The sequence below is a fragment of the Saprolegnia diclina genome (assembly GCF_000281045.1).
Source record: "Saprolegnia diclina VS20 unplaced genomic scaffold supercont1.103, whole genome shotgun sequence".
Classification (NCBI taxonomy): domain Eukaryota; phylum Oomycota; class Saprolegniomycetes; order Saprolegniales; family Saprolegniaceae; genus Saprolegnia; species Saprolegnia diclina.
Window position 1 is genome coordinate 115,261 of NW_008246170.1, and position 18,915 is coordinate 134,175.

The following is an 18,915-nucleotide window of genomic DNA, read 5'->3' on the forward strand; positions in this document are numbered from 1 at the left end:
TACTCGTTCGGCGTCGTCCTCTCGGAGCTCGACACGTGGCAAGTGCCATACGCCACCGCATCCTCTTCGCAGCCCATGTCGGCGGTGCAGATGGCGCTGCTCGTCTCAACCGGGAAGCTCACGCCGACCTTCCGCGACGACTGCCCGTCAGACATCTTGGCGCTGGCCAAGGCATGTCTGGCCATGGACCCTGACGATCGACCGACGGCGGCGCACGTGGCCTACGCGCTGCGCAAGCTTATCCGTGCAACAGAGTAGACCCACTATTCGAGTTGTGAACTATATAACGTTAGAAAGAGCAAAGTTAGCACGCGTCTTCCTGCATCGACGCGTAGTGGTCGCCCCCGGCCGTCGTTGCTTGGCTTGCAGGTTTCACGGGCTTGAACATGCGCTGGGCCTGGGCAAACGTGAACTCCGTCTTGAGGCCGCTGCCCGAGCGCAGTGCGGGCTGGACGTACATGCTGTTGTCGCGGTGCTGCTCGGCTGGCGCGCGCACGAACTGGCTGCTCGTGCGCACCGAGTCGATGCGGTAGCAGTCGACGAGCGGAAGGAACGTCGACGCGCGCGGGTACAAGGCCCGAACCCGGTGGTCGACCACGTACGTCAAGAGCGGAAGAAACGTCACGACGATCGACGGCGCCATCGCAAACCAGTACGCGTACTGCTCGAAGACCGACACGCTCGTCTTGGGTCCGCTGCGCACCTCGACGCGGTTGGTCCACGCGTCCGAGACCTTGACCCACATGAGCGCGATCAGAATGAGCTGCGCCATGTACCTACCACCGCCATCAGATCGTAGTTCTCAAGGAGGAAGAGAGTACAGGGCGCGGACGATGCACGTGTACATGGATGGCCAGTAGACGCCGGTCGTGAACCGGCCGGGTGCGTAGACGAAGAAGAAGAGCCGGCGGTACACCACGTCCGAGACGAGGAACAAGAGCCCGCCAAAGTACCCGACGAGCGGCGTCATGGGGCAAAACACGAGCACGAGCAGCAAGACCAGAAAGTACGACGGCAGAATCGTGCTTTGGCTGCACGTCTCGATCGCCGACATGGGCGCCAGCCACTTCCAGGGCGACCGGCGTTCGCGGGGCGTCACGTGCGGCGCAAAGACGTGGTAGAGGAAGCCGCGCAGGAACGACCCGACGCGGAAGAGCTTGCAGGGCAGCACGAGGCCCGTGAGGATCGCCATGATCGAAATGTACAAGGACGCTTGCAGCGACAGCGCTTCGCTAAAGATCGTCACAAAGAGGTACGGCGAGTCGATGAGCACCGGTAAGAGCGAGTTGAGCGAGCCCGAGAGGAGCGCGACGACAAACGTCTGGACAAACTGAAAGGTCACGAGCTTGGAAAAGGTCGACGCGTCCACTTCGGTCTGCGAGGCCAAGCCTTCGCGCCGCGAGAGCGCGCCAAACACATATGGCGCGAGGCCGCTGAGGGCCACAAGCCCGAGCGGCGCCATCTGCTTGCAAAAGTCGACCAGCCACGGGTGGTCGTGCAACGTCTGGTCCACCGACGTATACTGGTCGCGCCACTGGTCCATCGCCCCGAGCGTCGTCGCAAGGACCGTCGGGACCGACCAGAGCACGATGATCACCAAGGTGGCGAGCGTCGATGCGAGCTGCCACGAGCTAAGGCTGTTGAGCGTCCGGCCAAGGTTGTCCCAGAGAATGTCGGCCGGGTCCGGCGCCGGCCGCACGAGCATCTCGGACGGCGTGTCGGTTTGCAGCATTTGCAGCGCGCTCTGCGTTGCCTGAAGGGTGTTGAACGTCACAAAGGCCGACGGGCGCATGAACGACAGCATGGTTGTGATCGGGATCGGGTCGAACTCTGGCGCCTTGTCGTCGTCGTCCTCGTTCGAGTCGTGCATGGACGAGACACACAGCGCGTCTTCGAGACTATCCTCGTTCATGACCTCGTGCAGCTTGGCCTGGTAGCCGCGTAGCGTCTCAATCTCTGTGCGAATACTAATGTTGAGCTTCTCGAGGAGCTGGGAAAAATGGTCGATCGCGTCGACTTGGCCCCGCTTGAAGGACGTCGTGGGTCGATGGCCAGTCTGGACGGCGGTCACCATTGCACGCTCGAGGTCACCGCGGACGCGCTCGCGCTTGGCAACCTGCGCTTCGAGCTCCCGACACTCCATCGCCATGTGCACCGAGTCCACCATGGTCGGGAAGAGCTTGTGGAGGTACTTGGTGAGCGCCTCGTGCGTGCGCAGCTGCGGCGGAAGGTCGTTCATGATGACCGTGTACTGCTGGAGCCCGTCGCGGCCGAGGAATTCGTGGCGCCGAGACACGTACACCTTGTACTCGGCCACGAGCAATCGAAGCGTGTAGATGGTGATGACGAAGCCGGCAGCGACCGGCGCCCAGAGGCGGTTCGGGTCCAAGCTCACGTTCATGTTGGCCATGGCCAGGCGCGCGGCCACGTCCTGCGCGCTCGTCACGTTGAGCGCCTCGCCGTCGGGTCGGACGGCGGTGGCATAGATGGGCATGAGCCCGAACGAGAGCAGGATCGAGGCGCCGGCAATGTTGCGGCCAAGGCGCAGGAAGCGAAGGTAGCAGAGCGCGTCGAGGCCGCAGAACTCCATGATCTCGTCGTCTGTCGCGCGCAGCACTGGCGCGATCCAACCGCCAAAGTCATAGACCGTCTCCGCCAGCGGGCACGAGGCCTTGGGGTCCGTCGCCCGGCAGTTGAAGTAGACGAGCAGGCGCGGCCGCAGCAGCTCAAAGGCCACGAAGCCAAGCACGAGGAGCGACAAGTAGATCTCGATCGAGAGCAAGATGGCCGCGTCCGGGTCCGTGTCGACGTGGTGGGCGTGGGGGCTGGCCATGGTTGTGTTCTGTCAAGCAACGTTTGGCATCCGGACGTTACACACACTCCGTCAGCCAACATCACGAGGTCCGGATAAACCTCCCGAACTGTATTACGAGCGGTATCATATATAAGAGGTTCCTCAAAAGCTGGGACGAAGCAGGTTGAAGTCGTGCAGCACCATCTCCGCCCAAGTGGATGGGGCGATGGTGTCGGCGTACGTGGCGCTCGCTGCGTCTCGCCCCAATAGACCTTGGGCGCCCGAAAAGCGGCGCTCGAGTGGTATTGAACTGGCGGCCTTCTCACACCCCTGGCTCGGGGTGAGGTGAATGTCACCCAAGCCCCATATTGCCGTTCGATCAAGGTGTTTTGATGATGGAGAGTCCAAGCAATGGTGGTGGCTGTCAACGGCGCCTCCTGTGTTGCGTGCACGAAGCATGGCACCAACACACAGACAAGCAAGGGGCGGTGTCAGGCGACTTTGTGTAGCGGGCGCCATCCAAGCAAGCTGGTGCAGCTTCTGAGTTGCGCGACCAACGCAGGCGTAATGACGCACGGCGTCGGTTTTAGCTCCCAGTCGAGATGCCCACGCCGCTTCTTTACAATCAACCGCCAATGGTTCCGCTTGGCACAAAAGCGACAGCAGATCGGCTACCGCCTCACTTTCTCTGCGGCCGCGCTGCCACGTGTCCTGTTCTTCGTTCGTGCGTTGTCCTTCAAGCGTACCAACACCTGCAACGTGTGGCTATTCCCAAGAAAATTGGCGACAACCTGCATAGCAATGAATGGGTTTTGGGTTGCCACCACGGGCGTCTCGATCGTTCCGGCGCGCGGATTTGCCCTTGAATCGTTCTCACGTCGAAGTTCTCGCATCTGACGCTAGTAGCCGCGAGGTTTTTCCGCGGAAAATGCCACAAATTTCGTCCCATTCACGGGCTCGAACTGGCGCTGCATGAAAGCGGTCGTCAGCGCCGCAGTCCAAGTCCCGCCATGACCATCCATCCAATACAGCGACGACTGGCGATTGCGGCGGATGACGCTCTTGCGTAGTTGGCGCCAACTTCGATCCGGTGCTTCTTCGGGGCCTTGGTCGCATACAACGTCTGCTACCTGGGTACGATGCACTTGATACACGCTCGAATCTGCAAGGCAATGGCTCGTGCTCGGCATCCATGGAAGGGCACCTGTAGCGCGCCTGCATCACGCACCGCCTTCTCGATCTCGCGCTTCTTTCGCCATCTTCTCGCCACGTGGACTGTTGGCATAGACGCTGCCTCGCATTACACTGCACGTCGGATCCTCCCAACCCGCGAGCGTTGTCGTCGGTCGTGGCAGCCCCATCGACGAGCGGTAAACACACCAAATTTACACTGTATTTCCACCGTATCTCGTCGCGTTGGGAGTTCATATCGTATAGCGTGGCGAGGCGCAAGGCCGGGGTGCTACTGCTGTCGGCGTCTGTGCAGAGGTAGCCAAGCAAGGCCGCCTTGTTTTTGCTGCGGCGACTGCGGCGCGAAGCGGCCACAAAAAAGGCGGCCGACCAAGATACTTCGAACTTCGGTTTGCACACCCACGAACTGGCCCGACGCGCCGCCAGCCCATGTGTCATTCTCAATCTCTTCCTCCGCTCCCGCATGGCGACGACGACGCTGCTCAAGCTCACGACCAAAGGCCACCATGGCCTGTATACACTCGAGGCCAAGAAGCCGCGGAGCCCGTCGGCGAAAGCGGCGGCGAACCTCGGCGACAAGGACGACGCGCTGCGCATTACTGCCGTGGTCGGGCGGTGTGTATCATCGAGACAGAAGGCCCGGCTGGTGCTGCGACCCAAGCCACTGATCATGGCCCCACCCCACGACGACCATTGCGTTACTCGCCCCCAATCACCCATCTTGGTGCCCTCGACCATGTCGCTCTCGCCACTCCCGCCCAAGCAGCGCCGACCCTCGACGGCGGATGGTACGAGCACGCGCCACCGACTTGCGCGCTCATGGCTACGCCTTCTTCTAGATGACCTCCAGTGCCAGGACAACAGCCCCGAAGACTGCCCCGAACTCACCGTGACGCCCAACGAAGCCTACAACCGGCTCCTCAAGCAGTTCGAGGCGTGCACCGCCGCCCTTGCCGACGCGCAGACGCAGCTGACGGCCAAAGACGAAACGATCACGGCGCTGCAGACGTCGCAGGCGGCGTCCGAGGCGGCGGTCACGCGCCTCGAAGCCGAGACGCAGCAGCTCCACGCCAAGTACCAATGCGAGGCCAAACTGCGCATGCAGATCCTTCTCGAGCACTCGAAGCTGCAGCTGCGCTGGCAAGAGGCGCAGGCCAAGGCGATCGAGCTCGACGCGGTCAAGACGGAGCTTGCGGCGCAGGAGAAGCGCTTCCAGGAGAAGCTCGAGCACGAGAAGCGCGTCGGTCGCATCGAGCTCAAGGCTGCGCACAGCAAGATCAACTCGCTGCACCAAACCATCCTCGAGATGGAGTACGAGAGCGTCCGGAAGGAGCAGACCAAGCACGACGGCCCAAGCCAGAGCGCGCAGTCGCGCCACATCCAGCAGGAGCTCATGGGTCTCCAGCGCCAGCGCTGTGTCTCGCAGAGCAAGTGGCTCTTCGAGGGCGACCACGAGCACGACCACGCCGAGTCGCCACGCCGGGCCAAGGCGGAAGCCAAGCCCAAGAAGCGCGACGAAGTCAACTACCTCTTTGACATTGCCGAGCAGCTGCTCATCTTCTCCAAGGACAGCCATCTCAACGCGCTCACGACCCTCGAGGGGTTCGAGGAGGCGCTCGAGAAGAAGAAGGCGACTGGCAGCGACGCCACCACCACCCTGTCGTCCCACGCCGCCGCCTTTGACCTCGCTGCGTGCGAAGCAATAGCCGACGAGGCCGAAGCGCTTCTCGCGCAGTATTTATTTCAGCTCCCGTAACCTAATCCACCACCTACATGTTGTCCTCGTCGCGGTTAAACTCGGCGTAGAGGCCGACGAGGCTGCTGCTGTCGGACGCGTGTCCCTCCGCTTGGGATCCGAGCTCGGCGTAGTCGGCCCGCAGCGGCGCCCGCGCCAGTAGCGCCGGCTGCACATACGTCGTCGGTGGAAACGTCGCGCCCGGCGATCGCAGCACATCGAGGCGGCAGCACTCGAGAAGCGGGAGGTTCGCTGCCGTGCGCGGGTACAAGGCGGCGACGTGGAAATGGAAGAGCAGTGTGAGCACGGGCAGCACGAGCGCCGCGGTGGCCGGCCCCGGCGCCTGCTTGAGCGAGAGCACGCCGAGGAGCGTGCATTGCGCTACGACGAGCGCGGTGATGACAAAGCTGTACAAATGCGGCCAGTACGCGCCCGTCGTGTGCACGTTGGGGTCGTACACGAAGAGCAGTTGGCGCCGGTAGACGACGTCGCTGAGCGCAAAGAAGAGCGCGCCAAAGTAGGCCATGAGCGGCGACATGGGCGAGAAGGTCAACGTGAGCAGCACAGCTTGGTAGTAGTCGGGCAAGAGCATCGAGTACTGCAGCTCGCCGGGCTCATTGAGCGGGCGAAGGCCGTACCATGGCATGGACCGCTCGCGCTTCGTGAGCTGCGGCGCGCAGACCAGGTAGACGCGCGAGAGAAGGTACGGGACGACGCGGAGGAGCTCGAGCGAGAGGCTGAGGCCGGTCTTGATGATGAGGAAGCTCATGAACGACGAGGCTTGGGCGGGAATGCTGCGTCCGAGGAGGTTGATGATGCTCGATGGACTGTCGAGGATCGCGCGGATGTTGTCGACGATCGTCAGGAACGAGCCAAAGAAGACCGAGACGAAGAAGATCTGGATGAACTGAAAGTACCCGAGCTTGACAAAGATGGACGCGTCGACCGACGCCGTGGACGCATGGCCTTCGCGGCGCGAGAGAAGCGAGAAGACGACCGGCGCAATCGCCGTCATGGCCACGAGCCCGAGCGGCGCGAGCTGCTGGAAGACACTGAGGATCCAGCCGTGCTCGGCGAACGCGTCGTCGAGCGACGGCCAGACCTGCCGGAGGTTCTCAACCTTGGCAAAGGACGCGACGACCGCCGTTGGAATCGTCCAGAACACCACGATCGCCGTCGTCAGGAGCACGGACACGTACTGCCACGTACTGCGCACCTTGCGCGAGACGCCAATGTTCTCCCAGACCACGTCGGCGGGCGCCGGCGCGGCTTCAACGAGCATTGTCGTCGGCGTCTCGGTCTGGAGCAGCTGCTGCGCAATGTGCGCGCTCTGCAGCGACGAGAACGTCACGAAGGCCGAGTGCCGCATGATCTTGAGCAGCGACCGCGTCTGCTTACTCGACTGCGACGGCTGCGTCCACTCGGCGTGGTACTCGATCAAGCTCTCCCGCAGATCATTGTCATGACGCTCGTCTTCCTCGTCTACTGACAGTCAAATGACAAAGCGCTTGGTGGAGGCGTACCGTAGTGGTGGTCCGAGACGCACGCCGCGTCATTGAGCGTCTCGTCCGTCATGGCCGCGTGCAAAACGCGCTGCTTGTCCTCGATCGTCTCAATCTCAATCGGAATCACGTCGTTGCGGCTCTTGAGTTTGCGCTCAAAGTACTCGATCGCGTCGACGGCCGTGCCCCGCGTCTTGACAATGTGCAGTGGCCGGTCGCCGCTCCGCGCGCTCTCTGCGAGGGCGTGCTCGAGCTTCATGCGAAAGTGGTCGCGGGACGCCACGAGGCCTTCGAGGTGGCCGCACTCGACGGAGAGCACGACGGCTTGCAGCGACGTCGGGAAGAGATACTTGAGGTACTTGGTCAACGCCTCGCGCGTCCGGAGCGTCCGCGGCAGGTCGTTGATGACCACCGAGTACTGCTGCACATCCAGCTTGCTCAAGAAGGCGTGGCGCCGGCGGACAAACGCCTTGTACTCGGCCAAGAGCAAGTGCATCGTGTAGAGAGAGAGCACGTACATGCTCAGGAGCGACGCCCTACGCCATCGATCGGTACAAGCCAAGAAGAACGGAGCTAGTACCAGAGACGCGGGTCGCCGGGTCTCAGACCCGTGATGCCTTCGCGGTCGAGGAGGTCCAGAGTCGACGATGTCCAGTCGGCGGTGGCGTAGACGGGAAGCAGCACGATTGAGAGGAGGATCCCGCACGTCGCGAGCTTGCGCCCGAGCCGCAGAAAGCGCAGCAGCACGAGCGCGTCAAGGCCGCAGAGCTCGACGATCGCGTCGTCCGAGACCTTGGCCACCGGCACGACCCACTCGAGAAACCCAAACGACTCGCTCGCCAGCGACGTTGCCAAATGGCCGGCGCGCCGGCGGCAGGCAAATGCGACTGGGTGCCGGCGCCGGAGCAGCTCCAAGGCGCCGACGCTGACGACAAGAATCGGCAGGTAGATCTTCATGCTCGTGACAATCGCGCGGCTCGGCGACGTCGCCTCGTCACCGCTGCCCGACGACATGCGGCCTTTCCGAAACCGTATCCCCTACCCCTTGCCCGCATATCCACAAGACAAGTTTCAATGTATCAGTTTGAAAAAACACTTGATGTACACGGGTTAGCTACGAGAGCGCGGGAGTCGTGGCAAGCTTGGTCAGGCTACAGCTAGATGTGGAACCCAAACTTCTTGGCTTCAGCGTCAGATGGCTCACCTTGGTGCACCTTGGACTTGGCCACGCCCACCTCGACCACGTCGGCGTCGTCGCGCGTCTGGAGCTCCATGTAGTCGGGCTTGATCGGCTCCGACTCGTCGAGGGCCGGCTGGATGAACGCTCCAGACATGTCCACCTGCGGGCGGTTGGCGCGGGCCTTGTCGAGGCGGGCGCACGACAGCAGTGGCAGGTTGAGCGCCGGGCGCGGGTACAGCTGCTGCACGTAGATATGATACAGCACCGACGTGAACGGAAGGACGGTCGCGGCGACGATCGGGCCGGGGCTGACCTTGAGCGTCATGAGCCCGAGGAACGTGATTTGCGCGAGGACGACGGCGCCCACGAGGAACGTGTGCAGCTGCGGCCAGTACGCGCCATTCGAGTGCGGCGACGGCGAGTAGACGTACAGCACCTGCCGGCGGTACACGAGCTCCGCGAGGCCAAAGTAGAGCAGGGCAAAGTACGAGAGAAGCGGCGCGATGGCGCTAAAGGTCACCGTCAGGAGGATGCCGAGGAGGTAGTCGGCAACCGCGCCGCCGCCGTCAAAGTCGCCGGCGATCGTGACGGGCACGAGCCCGAAGAACGGACTTGCGCGCTCGCGGGCCGTGAGTTTGGGCGCAAACGTGTTGTAGACAAAGCCGAGGATCCACGGCATGACGCGGAGCAGCTCCAAGCTCAGGTCGAGGCCCGTCTTGACGATGAGGTACGACATGAAGAGCGTCGACTGCGCCGGAATCGTCGAGCCGAGGAGCGACACGAGGAGGCTTGGGTCCTTGAGCACAAGCGTGACGCTCGAGACGAGCGAGCCCGCAATCACCGACACAAAGAACGTCTGGAACATCTGAAAGTACACGAGCTTGGCGAATGTCGAGGCGCGGACGAGCGCGCCGGACGGATGGCCTTCGCGCTTGGACATGATCGTCATGATGATGGGTGCGAGCGCGCCCATGACGGCAAGACCGATGGGCGAGAGCTGCTTGAAAAACTCTGTGAGCCACGGGTGCTTGGTGAGGAGGTCCTTGATCGACGGGTACTTCTCCTCGAGCGTCTCGATCGTCGAGAACGCCACGACAATCGTGGTCGGGATCGTCCAAAACAAGATAATGGCCGTCGAAATCACCTAAACAGCATTGAAATTGCGTGAAAAATAGGACAAATACCGTCGAAATGAAGCGCCACGAGTCCTTCTCCTGGCGCGTGCGACCAATGTTCTCCCAGCAAATGTCGTCCGGGAACGGCGCGGCCGCGACTTCCATCTCAAAGATCTTCTCCGTCTGCAGCATCTGCTGGCACGTCTGCGCGGTTTGGAGCGACCGAAAGGTCACAAACGCAGACCGACGCATGATCGACTTTTCAACGGCCTTGGCGTTCTTGGCCGGCGCGTCCTGGGCGACGGCGAACGCCGCCTTCTCGTAGCCCTCGACGAGGAGCTTGTCGCGCACCTCGTGCTGCGCATCCAGAATCTTCGTGTACTCTTCCTTGACCGCCATGTTGAGCGTCGCGAGCTGCTCCGTAAAGTAGTCGATCGCGTCGACCGACTGCATCGGCGCCTTCTTGATCGAGAGGTCCTTCACACGGTACGTTGGCCGCTCACCCGTCTTGGCGGAGAGCGCCATGTAGTGCTCGAGGTCGTTCCGCGCCTTGACGCGCTTCGCGACGAGGCTCTCGAGGTCGCCGCACTCGACCGCGACCGAGACCGCGAGCACATCGTCCGGGAAGAGGTAGTCCATGTAGTATTTGAGCGTCTCGTTGGTGCGCAGGCTCGGCGGCAGGTCGTGGATGACCACCTACATCATGGCTCAGTGTCGAGAAAGAAGATGGAGGGATGTACCGTGTACTGCTGCGGGTCGTCGCGGCTGAGGTACTCGTGGCGACGCATGATATAGTATCGGTACTCGGCCGAGAAGAGGTAGAGCGCGTAGAACGACATGGCGTACATGGCCACGATGCTCGCCCAGAGCCGCGCCTCGCCCTTGTCCAAGTTGGACATGGTGATGCGCTCGAGCACGTCAATATCGGTGCGGTTGCCACGCGGGAACTCGGCGGGGTTCGTCCCCGTGGCGTAGACGGGGAAGAGCATCGCGCTGAGAAAGATGCCAAAGGCTGCGAGCTTCCGGCCCATGGCCAGCACGCGCAGAAAGATGAGCGTGTCGAGGCCGCAAAACTCCATAATGTCGTCGTCGCCCGTGCGCCACGCGGGTAGGATCCAGCCAAAGAGCGTCATCGAGTCGGGCACGGGCGACGCCGTCTCGAGGCTCTGGTTGCGGCAGGCGTACACGTGCTGCAGCCGGCGCTGGAGGTTGAGGAAGACCATCCAGGCAATGGCGGCGATGACAAAGTAGAGGCTCATGGACGTCTGCAGCGTCGCCGACGGGTGGATGTCGGGCGCCGGCGCGCTCGTGTTGAGCTCGGCCATGCTGATCCTGCTTGCTGCTAAACGGCGATTGGCACCGAATCGGGATCTCGCCAACGGTAATTACAACAGAATCCGGATCCATCCGGATAATCCCCGCGGCCGTGAGTATCGCTTCCGCCGCAGCATCTGCCGGCCTGTCGCGGTCGCTGGCTCTGGCTTCGATGCTGCATCGCTCGCGTCTCCTACTCCTTGCGGTGCACTGGGCTCGAAGGTAGCTTATTGGGGCGTCTTCCAGTTCTTAGTTCATGCATGGGCAGCTCGTACACGGTACGAACGCGGCTGATAACGTCGCCAGCACGGAAAAGAGTGTCGAGAAGAGTTGTCGGTGGCAGCAGCAGCTTGTGCCATCTTTCTCGCAGTGTCCCATGGCTCGCATAGCTGCTGCTTGCAGTGCTCTCGAAGGCGTGCACTCGGTGTGTCAGCTTCAGGTACAGAGCAATGGACGGAAGACACGCGTTCGAAAGTACTAGTAGCTACTTGTCGACGTCGGCGCGTGCGCTTAGAGCCGTCCGTTCAGCAACGTCCAAGTCCTTCTGTCCACCGCATGGCGCGACTGCCGTAGCGTCGCATGACAGTGTGATCCGCGTGGAGTCATCCCGCATGCGAGGTGGTTGGACGAGCGAATTCACTCCTTTTTTCACGCGGAAGCGCGATTCGGTTGATGCTGATGCTCGTCTCTCGTAGCTAGGATGCATAAAGGCTTGCATAGGCCATATTGGAGATGGTTGGTGACGAGCTCGTCTACTGCTACCAAGCAGCTCTTGGCGCTCTCTGAGCCTCAACAGGCAACGCGCCAGCGCCACTGCAAGTCTTTAGCACAGCTACGCTATCGGTGCAGGCCAGGCTTGAACAGAACAGTGAGGAAATGACTGCAGCGACGTTCGTTGAGGTTCTCTGCATCTGTGCCCTCGAGTGGCCAGTGGTCCTGGCTTTCCCATCACTGCAACGACTGAACCGAAAAGATGCCAGAGGTTCCGGTATGCTCGCCGCGGCAACTCCCTTGCACGTTTAGTTAGTTAGTTGCTGCAGGGCTCTTCACACACACACTGTAAGAAGGTAAAAAGATGCTGCGAGGCACCTCTCAAGGGTTCAGTCGGAGAGGATCGGCGGTACTTGGTCGGAGTTCAAGCTGCCTTTCTCAGCCGCGTTTATACTACCATTTGGCTACCACATACAAAAATCCTGTCAATGTTGTCGCCAGCGTCATTTTAATACGAGGTAACCGTATTTGATTCCATCTCCATACCAAATACAAGTGATAGAAAAAAGAATCAAAATAAATTGGTTTAAAATAGCTCCTACCAGTGAATCGGTCATTTGGCGCTTGCCGGGCTGACCGACCATGTCCCTCGGCAACATGGACGCGTTCCTCTTCGAAGACGGCTGCATGGACGACAGCCTCGCGCTCGGGCTCATCAAGGACGACGACCTCGACCGCGTCTTCCTCGACGCCAAGGACGTCCTCGACCTCCCGCCCGCGACCAAGCGCAAGATCGACGAGACCGAGCCCGACAAGGAGACGGCGCGGAAGAACGCCAAGCGCGAGGCCTACAAGAAGCACATCCGCAAGCGCCAGAACGAGCACGCGGACCTCAAGCAGCAGGTCCAGGAGCTCGAGGACCAGCTCCAGTTCCTCTCCAACATGAAGGCCATTGACGCTACGTTTGCCTCCAACTGGGAGAACATTGCGCGGGACCTCGCGTCGCACCGCCAAGAGTCGGCCGCCGAGAACGAAAAGCTGCGGCAAAAGGTCGCCGAGCAGAGCGAGTTCATCGAGACGCTCCAGACGCTCCTCGCCAAGCGCCCGCGCCTCGCCGTACGCGCCTGCCATATGCTCAACCTGATGCTCATGCAACCCATTGTAGGTGTTTGAGAACGACGAGTGGAAGGCCCTCCGGCTCGTGGCCGACCCGTCCAAGCGCATCCATGGCATGAACGCACTCCTGCACCGCCAGCGCCAGATGCTCACCGGCGTCTTCCTCCAGTGCGGCCTCCTCGAGCCGCACGACGACGACGTCCACAAGGTCAACGTGTGCTCGGACATCACCAAGATGCTCATCAGCGAGAGCGTCCGCTTTGTGCGCATGAACGTCCCGTACCCGGTCCTCGCCGAGGCGGCGTGGAACGTGTCGCTGGGGCGCGAGATCACGGAGAAGTGGGGCGACAACTACAAGATCTTGGAGACCATTGACGCCAACACGGTCTACGTCGAGTATGTGCCCCGCAACGGCGTCGCGGACGCGTCCGGCGTGCTCTGCGCGCGGTACCTCTACCGGCGCTACTACGAGGACAACCGGGTCGTCATTGTGTGGAAGTCCATTTTGGAAGACGAGTGCTACCCCCTCGACGAGAGCGTCATGCGCGTCCACCAGAGCGGCTGGATGGTCATCGAGGGCGACGTCAAGAACCCGACCCAGTCCCTCTACAAGCTCTTTGTGCAGCGCCACTCGCCGACGCGCGCGGGCAAGCTCATCCACCTCACGGACGTCTTCCAGTTCATCATGCCCAACATCTCGCTCGAGAAGCGCACGACGACTTACGTCACGGACTTTATCGTGCAGTCGTTCCGCGGCGTCGAGGTCGCCTTTGAGAAGGCGATCGACGTGGCCGTGCGCAAGCTCACATACCACCACCGCCACGACTTTATGCTCACGCAGGCCGAAATGTCGCTGTGAAAACGTCCTGTCCCCTGTTTTGTAAAGTAGTTTAATGTATGGCCTGCAATTTTGAAGTTGTGGACATTGACACGGTGTCCGTAGTGGACCTCGTCGCTTCAGGAGCGTGATGCACCAGGGGTTAGGGCCTCTCTTTGGTTCTACCCCAACCCTAGAACTCATCCGTATTAGTTTGCCTTTTCGTAAAATATGCGTCCACTGTTGACGGCTGCTAGAAGTTCCCACCTGGTATACAAAATCCATTTAGAGATTAAAAACGCTGTGACAGACCCAGCTGTCAACTAGGCAATGACCGCAAACATTGTCATAGCGGCCGCCGTCAGGGCGACACCTGAGACAGTGGCGCTGCTGGGCTTAGAGGGAGCCGGCGTCATCACCGAGTCCGACGTGTTCTTCGACGTGCCGTTGCCGGGCGCCGTCGTGATGGTCGCGTTGCCACCGCTCGTCGAATTGCCCGTAGCAGCACCCGGCACGAGAGGGCTACCGGCCAGCGCCTTGATGAAGGCGGGAATGCCCTCGGCTACCGGCACGCTCGTGAACGTAGAGCTTTCAATGCCGCCGACGGTGCAGGCCGGGGAAATCGCGGTGACGGTCTTCTGCATGGACGAGTAAAGGTCCTTGCACGTCTGGGTGGTCTCCAGCTTTTGGATCTGCGCAGTGGTCGGTGGCGTCCCAGTCGCCAGCAGCATGACGTCGTAGCCCGAGGCGTCCTTGCAGGCAGGAATTTGGGCGGCGAGGGGGGCCAAGGTGCCAAAAAGCGTTGGGAGAGCGCAGGGCGACGAGGCCGCCGAGGCCGAGGCCGAGGCAGCGAATGCGAGGAGGAGAGCGGATGCCTTCATGTTGTGGATAGGTAGTGTGGATCGCAGTAAGTGTGAAAGTGATTCGAGCAGAAGGATGCTTGGTGCACACCGTCCTCGAGCGTTTCAGACAGGTCGTCTTCGAACTGCGTTCGTCCTCTGGTCGTCACCTGACAACATGCGCTCTTTAGTTATTCGACAGCAATGTGTCTTGCTCACAGTCCAATACTCTCCCTCCAACGAGGTTCTCGGCTGCATTGGTGGGCGTGTTGGAACATGGGTCGGAACTCCATATAACATTCACATCCTCAAGTGTCGCTCAGGATATCTTGGTCTATTGCTTGTGCGGTCTCCGAGGACGCAGCTTCCGATGGAAGGACGCACTAGATCCACAGAAGAAGGGATGGCGATGACGCCGAACATTACAGTAGTACAGCCACAGGTATCAAGCTTATTCACTGCACTTGGACATATAAATTGTGGGATTCTCCTGTGGTCTGGAAATGCTCGACAGATTCCTAGTCAAGCCTCAGCGCCACGAAGGGCTTCAAGCCAAAAACATATGGGTAAAGATACTCCCTGACAAGATGCAACCCGGATGCGGAATCGATGATTCGGTCCTGGGAACAGGGCCTTGGCTCTCGGACGGACATTGCACGTTCAGGTCTCTGGCGTACTTCTCGGTGGGAAATGGAGAAACTGTAGTCTAGCCTGCGAATCACACACTTGTTAGTCTGGAACGCCATTTCGACACTTTTTTGGCATTGCAGCTGCACTTGTGCTGAGACCTCAAAGCCCGTTAGACCAGCTCCAAGGAAACCGACAAGAAGAAACCCGCTTCACCCATGCGCTTCGCATTTCGGTAGAGACTCGTTCGACTGCTGTTGGGTCGTTCTTGTGAAACAGGCTGTCGAGAGGCAGAGGCGAGGTTTTCTTCAACTTGGTAAAGGCTCGTGTCAGCAGATCTGGCTCGTCAGACTACCCTCTTCCTCATTCTACAACTTCCATTGTCAACAACAACCAACTCCACCAGCATGAAGACGTCGGCCATCATCCTCGCCATCGCTGCATCGGCCTCGGCTGCCTCGGAGCCTTGCGCGATCCCGTCCCTCTTGGCCACGCTTATGCCTCTCCAATCTCAAATCCCGGCCTGCACGGAGGCTTCGAGCTACAACCTCATGCAGCTTGCGACGGGCACGGCTCCGACGGCCGACCAAGTGCAAAAACTCGCCAGCTCGCAAGGCTGCAAGGATGTGTACGCTGCCTTGCAGAAGACGGTCGCCGCGATCGCCCCGCCGTGCTTGATCGGTGGTGTCGAGACCACGACGTTCACCACTGTCGCGATGAGTGACGGTATCGCCGCCTTGCTCAAGGCCCTCAGCGGTAGCCCAACGGCGCCGGGTGCGTCCACAGCTGCTCCCTCGGGAAACTCAACGAGCTCGGCCAACTCGACCATCACGGCGGCGCCTGGCAACGGCACGTCCAAAAACTTGTCCAACTCTGTGACAACGCCGGCCCCGACGAAGCCCAGCAGCGCGACTGCGACAGGTGTCGCTCTTACGGCGGCCGCCGTCACTATGCTTGCGGCCATGGCCTAGTTGTGAGCTAGAGTCTCCTCGTAACTGCGTTGATTGAAATTCATTTGCACATAACTCTAGTTCGATTAGCGGAATACGAAATGAACTGCCCATCACCCAGTTATCGGTTAGCAAGGTAGTCATCATCTCGAATTGCCTTCCAATTTTAAGTTCAGGGTTGTTGCCGCTCAAGGTTTCAATTGCGTCTAACGAGAACTCTTGGCAACGATAGCGACGTTGCCGAACGAATCCTCCTGGTGGGCAACTCGGCGTTTCGTACTGACTGATACGGAGCCGCAATTCGAGCAACATAGCCGGCTCCACTTCGCCCGGCTCGAAAAACGGAGCTGATCATTACGGCTCCAGCCGCTCAGCCGAGCCACGTGCTGGCAAGGGCCAATATCCCTTACTGACGAACCAGGAAACAAGACACGAGAGACGCTGCCTGGTTTGGATGCGAGCAGCGACGTCGTCACCATTGCACCAGAATCATCTCGCCTTCCTCGTTCTTCTCAACGCCTCGTCGCAGCGTTGGGCTATCAAACACAGCACGCAACTGCCTGTCGTCGCTCAATGGATCAAATGCATGCATGACCTTCCATTTGGCAAGAAGGGATTAGATGCATGAAGAGGCCATCGACGACGAGGAGCTTTGCGGAGCCACTGCCGTGGTGCCGCCCAAGCCACGAGGAAGATCGGGCGCCGTTCGTGGTGATATGATTGCTCAAACAAGAACTCTTTGTCGACGCCTTTTCTGCCCCCAGTTGATCGTCAAGAGCCGACGCCGTGCCCATAGCAGCATGAAGAGTAGCTGCTCGTCTTGTGCACAGAATGGTCCTATTGGTTAGCCAAATACGAGAGAAGTACCGACGTTGCACGCGCCGTGTTGCGGGCCGCGGGCCAGTTTTGATGACAAATCGGCGGCCGTGCCATTTGGCATCATTCGAAATGAAGCGATTTGATTGGCCGCAGCCTCGGCAGGCAACAAATTGCTGAGTCAATTCCACGATGGAGCCGGGAAAGGACAACAACAGCAACAGCGCGCAGGAAGAGGCCGCGCTCGAAGCCCACCTGCAGCTGCTCTCCGACATGAAGGCCGTCGACACCTCGTTCGCGCTCAACTGGGCGTCCGTCCTCTGCGGCAAGCGCAGCGCTGACGCCATGGTCGCCGACGACCACGACTTTATCGCCGAGGTCCAGGACCTCCTCGCCAAGCGCCCGCGCCTCGCCGTACGCCGCCGCCTCCTACCTGCTGCACTCACGCGCCATGCATGTAGGTGTTTGACAACGACGAGTGGAAGACGCTGCTGCTCGTGGCCGACCCGGCGAAGCGACTACACGGCATGAACGCACTCATCGACCGGCAGTTCAGGCTCCTCACGGGCGTCTACCTCCAGTGCGGGCTCCTCGAGATGCACGCGGGCGATGTCCACCGACTCAACGTCTGCTCGTCCATGGAGAACAAAAACCTCCTCGGCGAAAGCGTCCGCTTTGCGCGCAAGTCGGTGCCCCACCACATCTTGGCCGAGGCCGCGTGGAACGTCTCGCTCGGCAAGGGCATCACGGAGAAGTGGTGCAAGAACTACAAGACGCTCCAAGTCCTCGACGCCAACACGGTCTACGTCGAGTACGTCCCCAAGCACGTCCTCGCCGACGTATCGGGGACGGTCGCCGCGCGGTACCTCTACCGGCGCTACATTGAGCCGAGTCGCGTCGTCATTGTGTGGAAGTCGGTCCTTGAAGACGAGCTTCTCCCGCTGGATGAGAACGTCATGCGCGTCCACCAGAGCGGCTGGATGGTCATCGAGGCCGACGCCAAGAACCCGACCCAGTCCCTCTACAAGCTATTTATTCAGCGCCACTCGCCGACGCGCGCGGGCAAGCTCCTCCACCTCAACGACATCTTCCAGTACATCATGCCCAACATCTCGCTCGAGCACCGGACAACCACCTTTGTCACGACGTTCATCGAAGACTCGTTCCGGGCCGTCGAGGTTGCATTCGAAAAGGCCGTCGACGTGGCTGTCCAAAAGCAAAAGAGCCGCGTCGCGTACCTCCTCTCGGACGCCGCGTAAGGCTATATTAGGTCTAGGGTTCTAACGCACGAGGCGGCAGTGTATCTTTGATGTGTTGCTCGACGTGCGCCCGCAGCAGCGACGCGACGTGCGCCTGCAGATCAAGCTCGGGCGTCGCGGCGGCCTTGCGCGCCAGTGGCTTGGCCAACGCGAGCGTCGTCGCCGCCGTCACCGACTCGGTCCACGGCGCGTCAGCTGCGAGTGCGAGGTCGGCGATATGGCGCCAGTAGGTGAAGAGCGCAATCACATAGGCATCCGCGACGTCGTACTTGAAGGAAGAGGGGGCCTCGGGTTCGATGAGCGTCGGCTCCATCGCCAGTGCAAAGGCTAACACGATGTGCTTGATCGCGTACTTCTTTGGCTTGGTCGCTGCGTCCTTGGGCTTGGCGAGGCGGAAGAGGGCGCGCGCTGTCGTCGGGTGCACGTGCTGCGGCCGCGACTTGAAGGTCGTATAGCACGAGTACGACACGAGGCCGTTGAGCTGTGCGAGCTGGAAGAGCCCTTTGGTGTGGAACCGACCGCCCGCGTACGTCTTTAGAAAGTCTTCAATGCCAACGACCCACGGCAGCGTTCCCGAAGCGCTATGCAGCCGCTGCAGCGTCGAAGCAATGTCGACGCCAATGTCCAGGATCTGGCTCTCGCTCGAGAGGTGCTTGGTAGACACATGCCCGGCGTCGGTGAGGCGACCTGCGCCACATGAGGCAAGCGATGGCTGCATGGGCGATCGTACCGCGCTCGTTGAGGACGACGTAGCCGGTCGTGTTGGTGTTGATGTCGAGGCCCAAGACGCGGAACGGCTTGGCGGTGGCCACCACGGACTGCAGGCGCTCGGCTATCCCATGCTTGAGCAGCAGCGCTTGTACGACCTTCATCGCTGGTCCAAGGTCAAGTGCAGCACCCCTTTTTGTCGACATCTTGGATAGAAACACGCCACTTGGATGTGCTTGGA

At 60.7% G+C, this 18,915-nt stretch overlaps 7 protein-coding genes across 9 annotated transcripts in view; 3 read left to right on the forward strand and 4 right to left on the reverse strand.

The window, feature by feature from the left end:
• SDRG_15835 (hypothetical protein) overlaps nt 1-258 on the forward strand; it is a gene marked incomplete at its 3' end in the record, with an annotated part of 2,289 nt that extends 2,031 nt beyond the window's left edge. Inside the window, exon 10 of the mRNA XM_008622019.1 lies at nt 73-258. Coding sequence (XP_008620241.1) covers nt 73-258 — 186 coding nt within the window. The remainder of the gene's footprint in view (nt 1-72) is intronic.
• A 46-nt stretch (nt 259-304) lies between these two features.
• SDRG_15836 (hypothetical protein) lies at nt 305-2,833 on the reverse strand (the record flags this gene model as incomplete). The annotated part of the gene is made up of 2 exons (XM_008622020.1): nt 305-776; nt 822-2,833. 2 exons carry the CDS (start codon nt 2,831-2,833, stop codon nt 305-307), a joined length of 2,484 nt encoding a protein of 827 aa, XP_008620242.1.
• Nucleotides 2,834-4,410: 1,577 nt separating this feature from the next.
• On the forward strand, nt 4,411-5,889 carry SDRG_15837 (hypothetical protein). Its single transcript, XM_008622021.1, has 2 exons — nt 4,411-4,773; nt 4,825-5,889. Exons 1-2 carry the CDS (start codon nt 4,449-4,451, stop codon nt 5,739-5,741), a joined length of 1,242 nt encoding a protein of 413 aa, XP_008620243.1. The 5' UTR covers nt 4,411-4,448; the 3' UTR covers nt 5,742-5,889.
• On the reverse strand, nt 5,755-8,236 carry SDRG_15838 (hypothetical protein; the record flags this gene model as incomplete). Its single annotated transcript, XM_008622022.1, has 3 exons — nt 5,755-7,202; nt 7,244-7,758; nt 7,803-8,236. The coding sequence occupies 3 exons, from the start codon at nt 8,234-8,236 to the stop codon at nt 5,755-5,757; spliced, it is 2,397 nt and encodes a 798-aa protein (XP_008620244.1).
• Nucleotides 8,237-8,280: 44 nt separating this feature from the next.
• SDRG_15839 lies at nt 8,281-10,876 on the reverse strand. 2 transcript variants are annotated; one of them, XM_008622024.1, is made up of 4 exons: nt 10,258-10,876; nt 9,587-10,213; nt 8,427-9,546; nt 8,281-8,373 (listed from the first exon to the last, which is right to left on the reverse strand). In XM_008622024.1, exons 1-4 carry the CDS (start codon nt 10,840-10,842, stop codon nt 8,369-8,371), a joined length of 2,337 nt encoding a protein of 778 aa, XP_008620246.1. In that variant the 5' UTR covers nt 10,843-10,876; the 3' UTR covers nt 8,281-8,368. The 2 variants fall into 2 exon arrangements, with proteins under 2 accessions (XP_008620246.1, XP_008620245.1); XM_008622023.1 differs by having other exon boundaries at nt 8,281-9,546.
• A 1,287-nt stretch (nt 10,877-12,163) lies between these two features.
• On the forward strand, nt 12,164-18,318 carry SDRG_15840. 2 transcript variants are annotated; one of them, XM_008622025.1, is made up of 2 exons: nt 12,164-12,658; nt 12,708-13,581. In XM_008622025.1, the coding sequence occupies exons 1-2, from the start codon at nt 12,185-12,187 to the stop codon at nt 13,515-13,517; spliced, it is 1,284 nt and encodes a 427-aa protein (XP_008620247.1). In that variant the 5' UTR covers nt 12,164-12,184; the 3' UTR covers nt 13,518-13,581. The 2 variants fall into 2 exon arrangements, with proteins under 2 accessions (XP_008620247.1, XP_008620248.1); XM_008622026.1 differs by lacking the exon at nt 12,708-13,581 and adding an exon at nt 17,169-18,318 and having other exon boundaries at nt 12,185-12,658.
• On the reverse strand, nt 17,912-18,843 carry SDRG_15841 (hypothetical protein). Its single transcript, XM_008622027.1, has 2 exons — nt 18,697-18,843; nt 17,912-18,653 (listed from the first exon to the last, which is right to left on the reverse strand). The coding sequence occupies exons 1-2, from the start codon at nt 18,836-18,838 to the stop codon at nt 17,980-17,982; spliced, it is 816 nt and encodes a 271-aa protein (XP_008620249.1). The 5' UTR covers nt 18,839-18,843; the 3' UTR covers nt 17,912-17,979.
• Nucleotides 18,844-18,915: the final 72 nt, after the last annotated feature.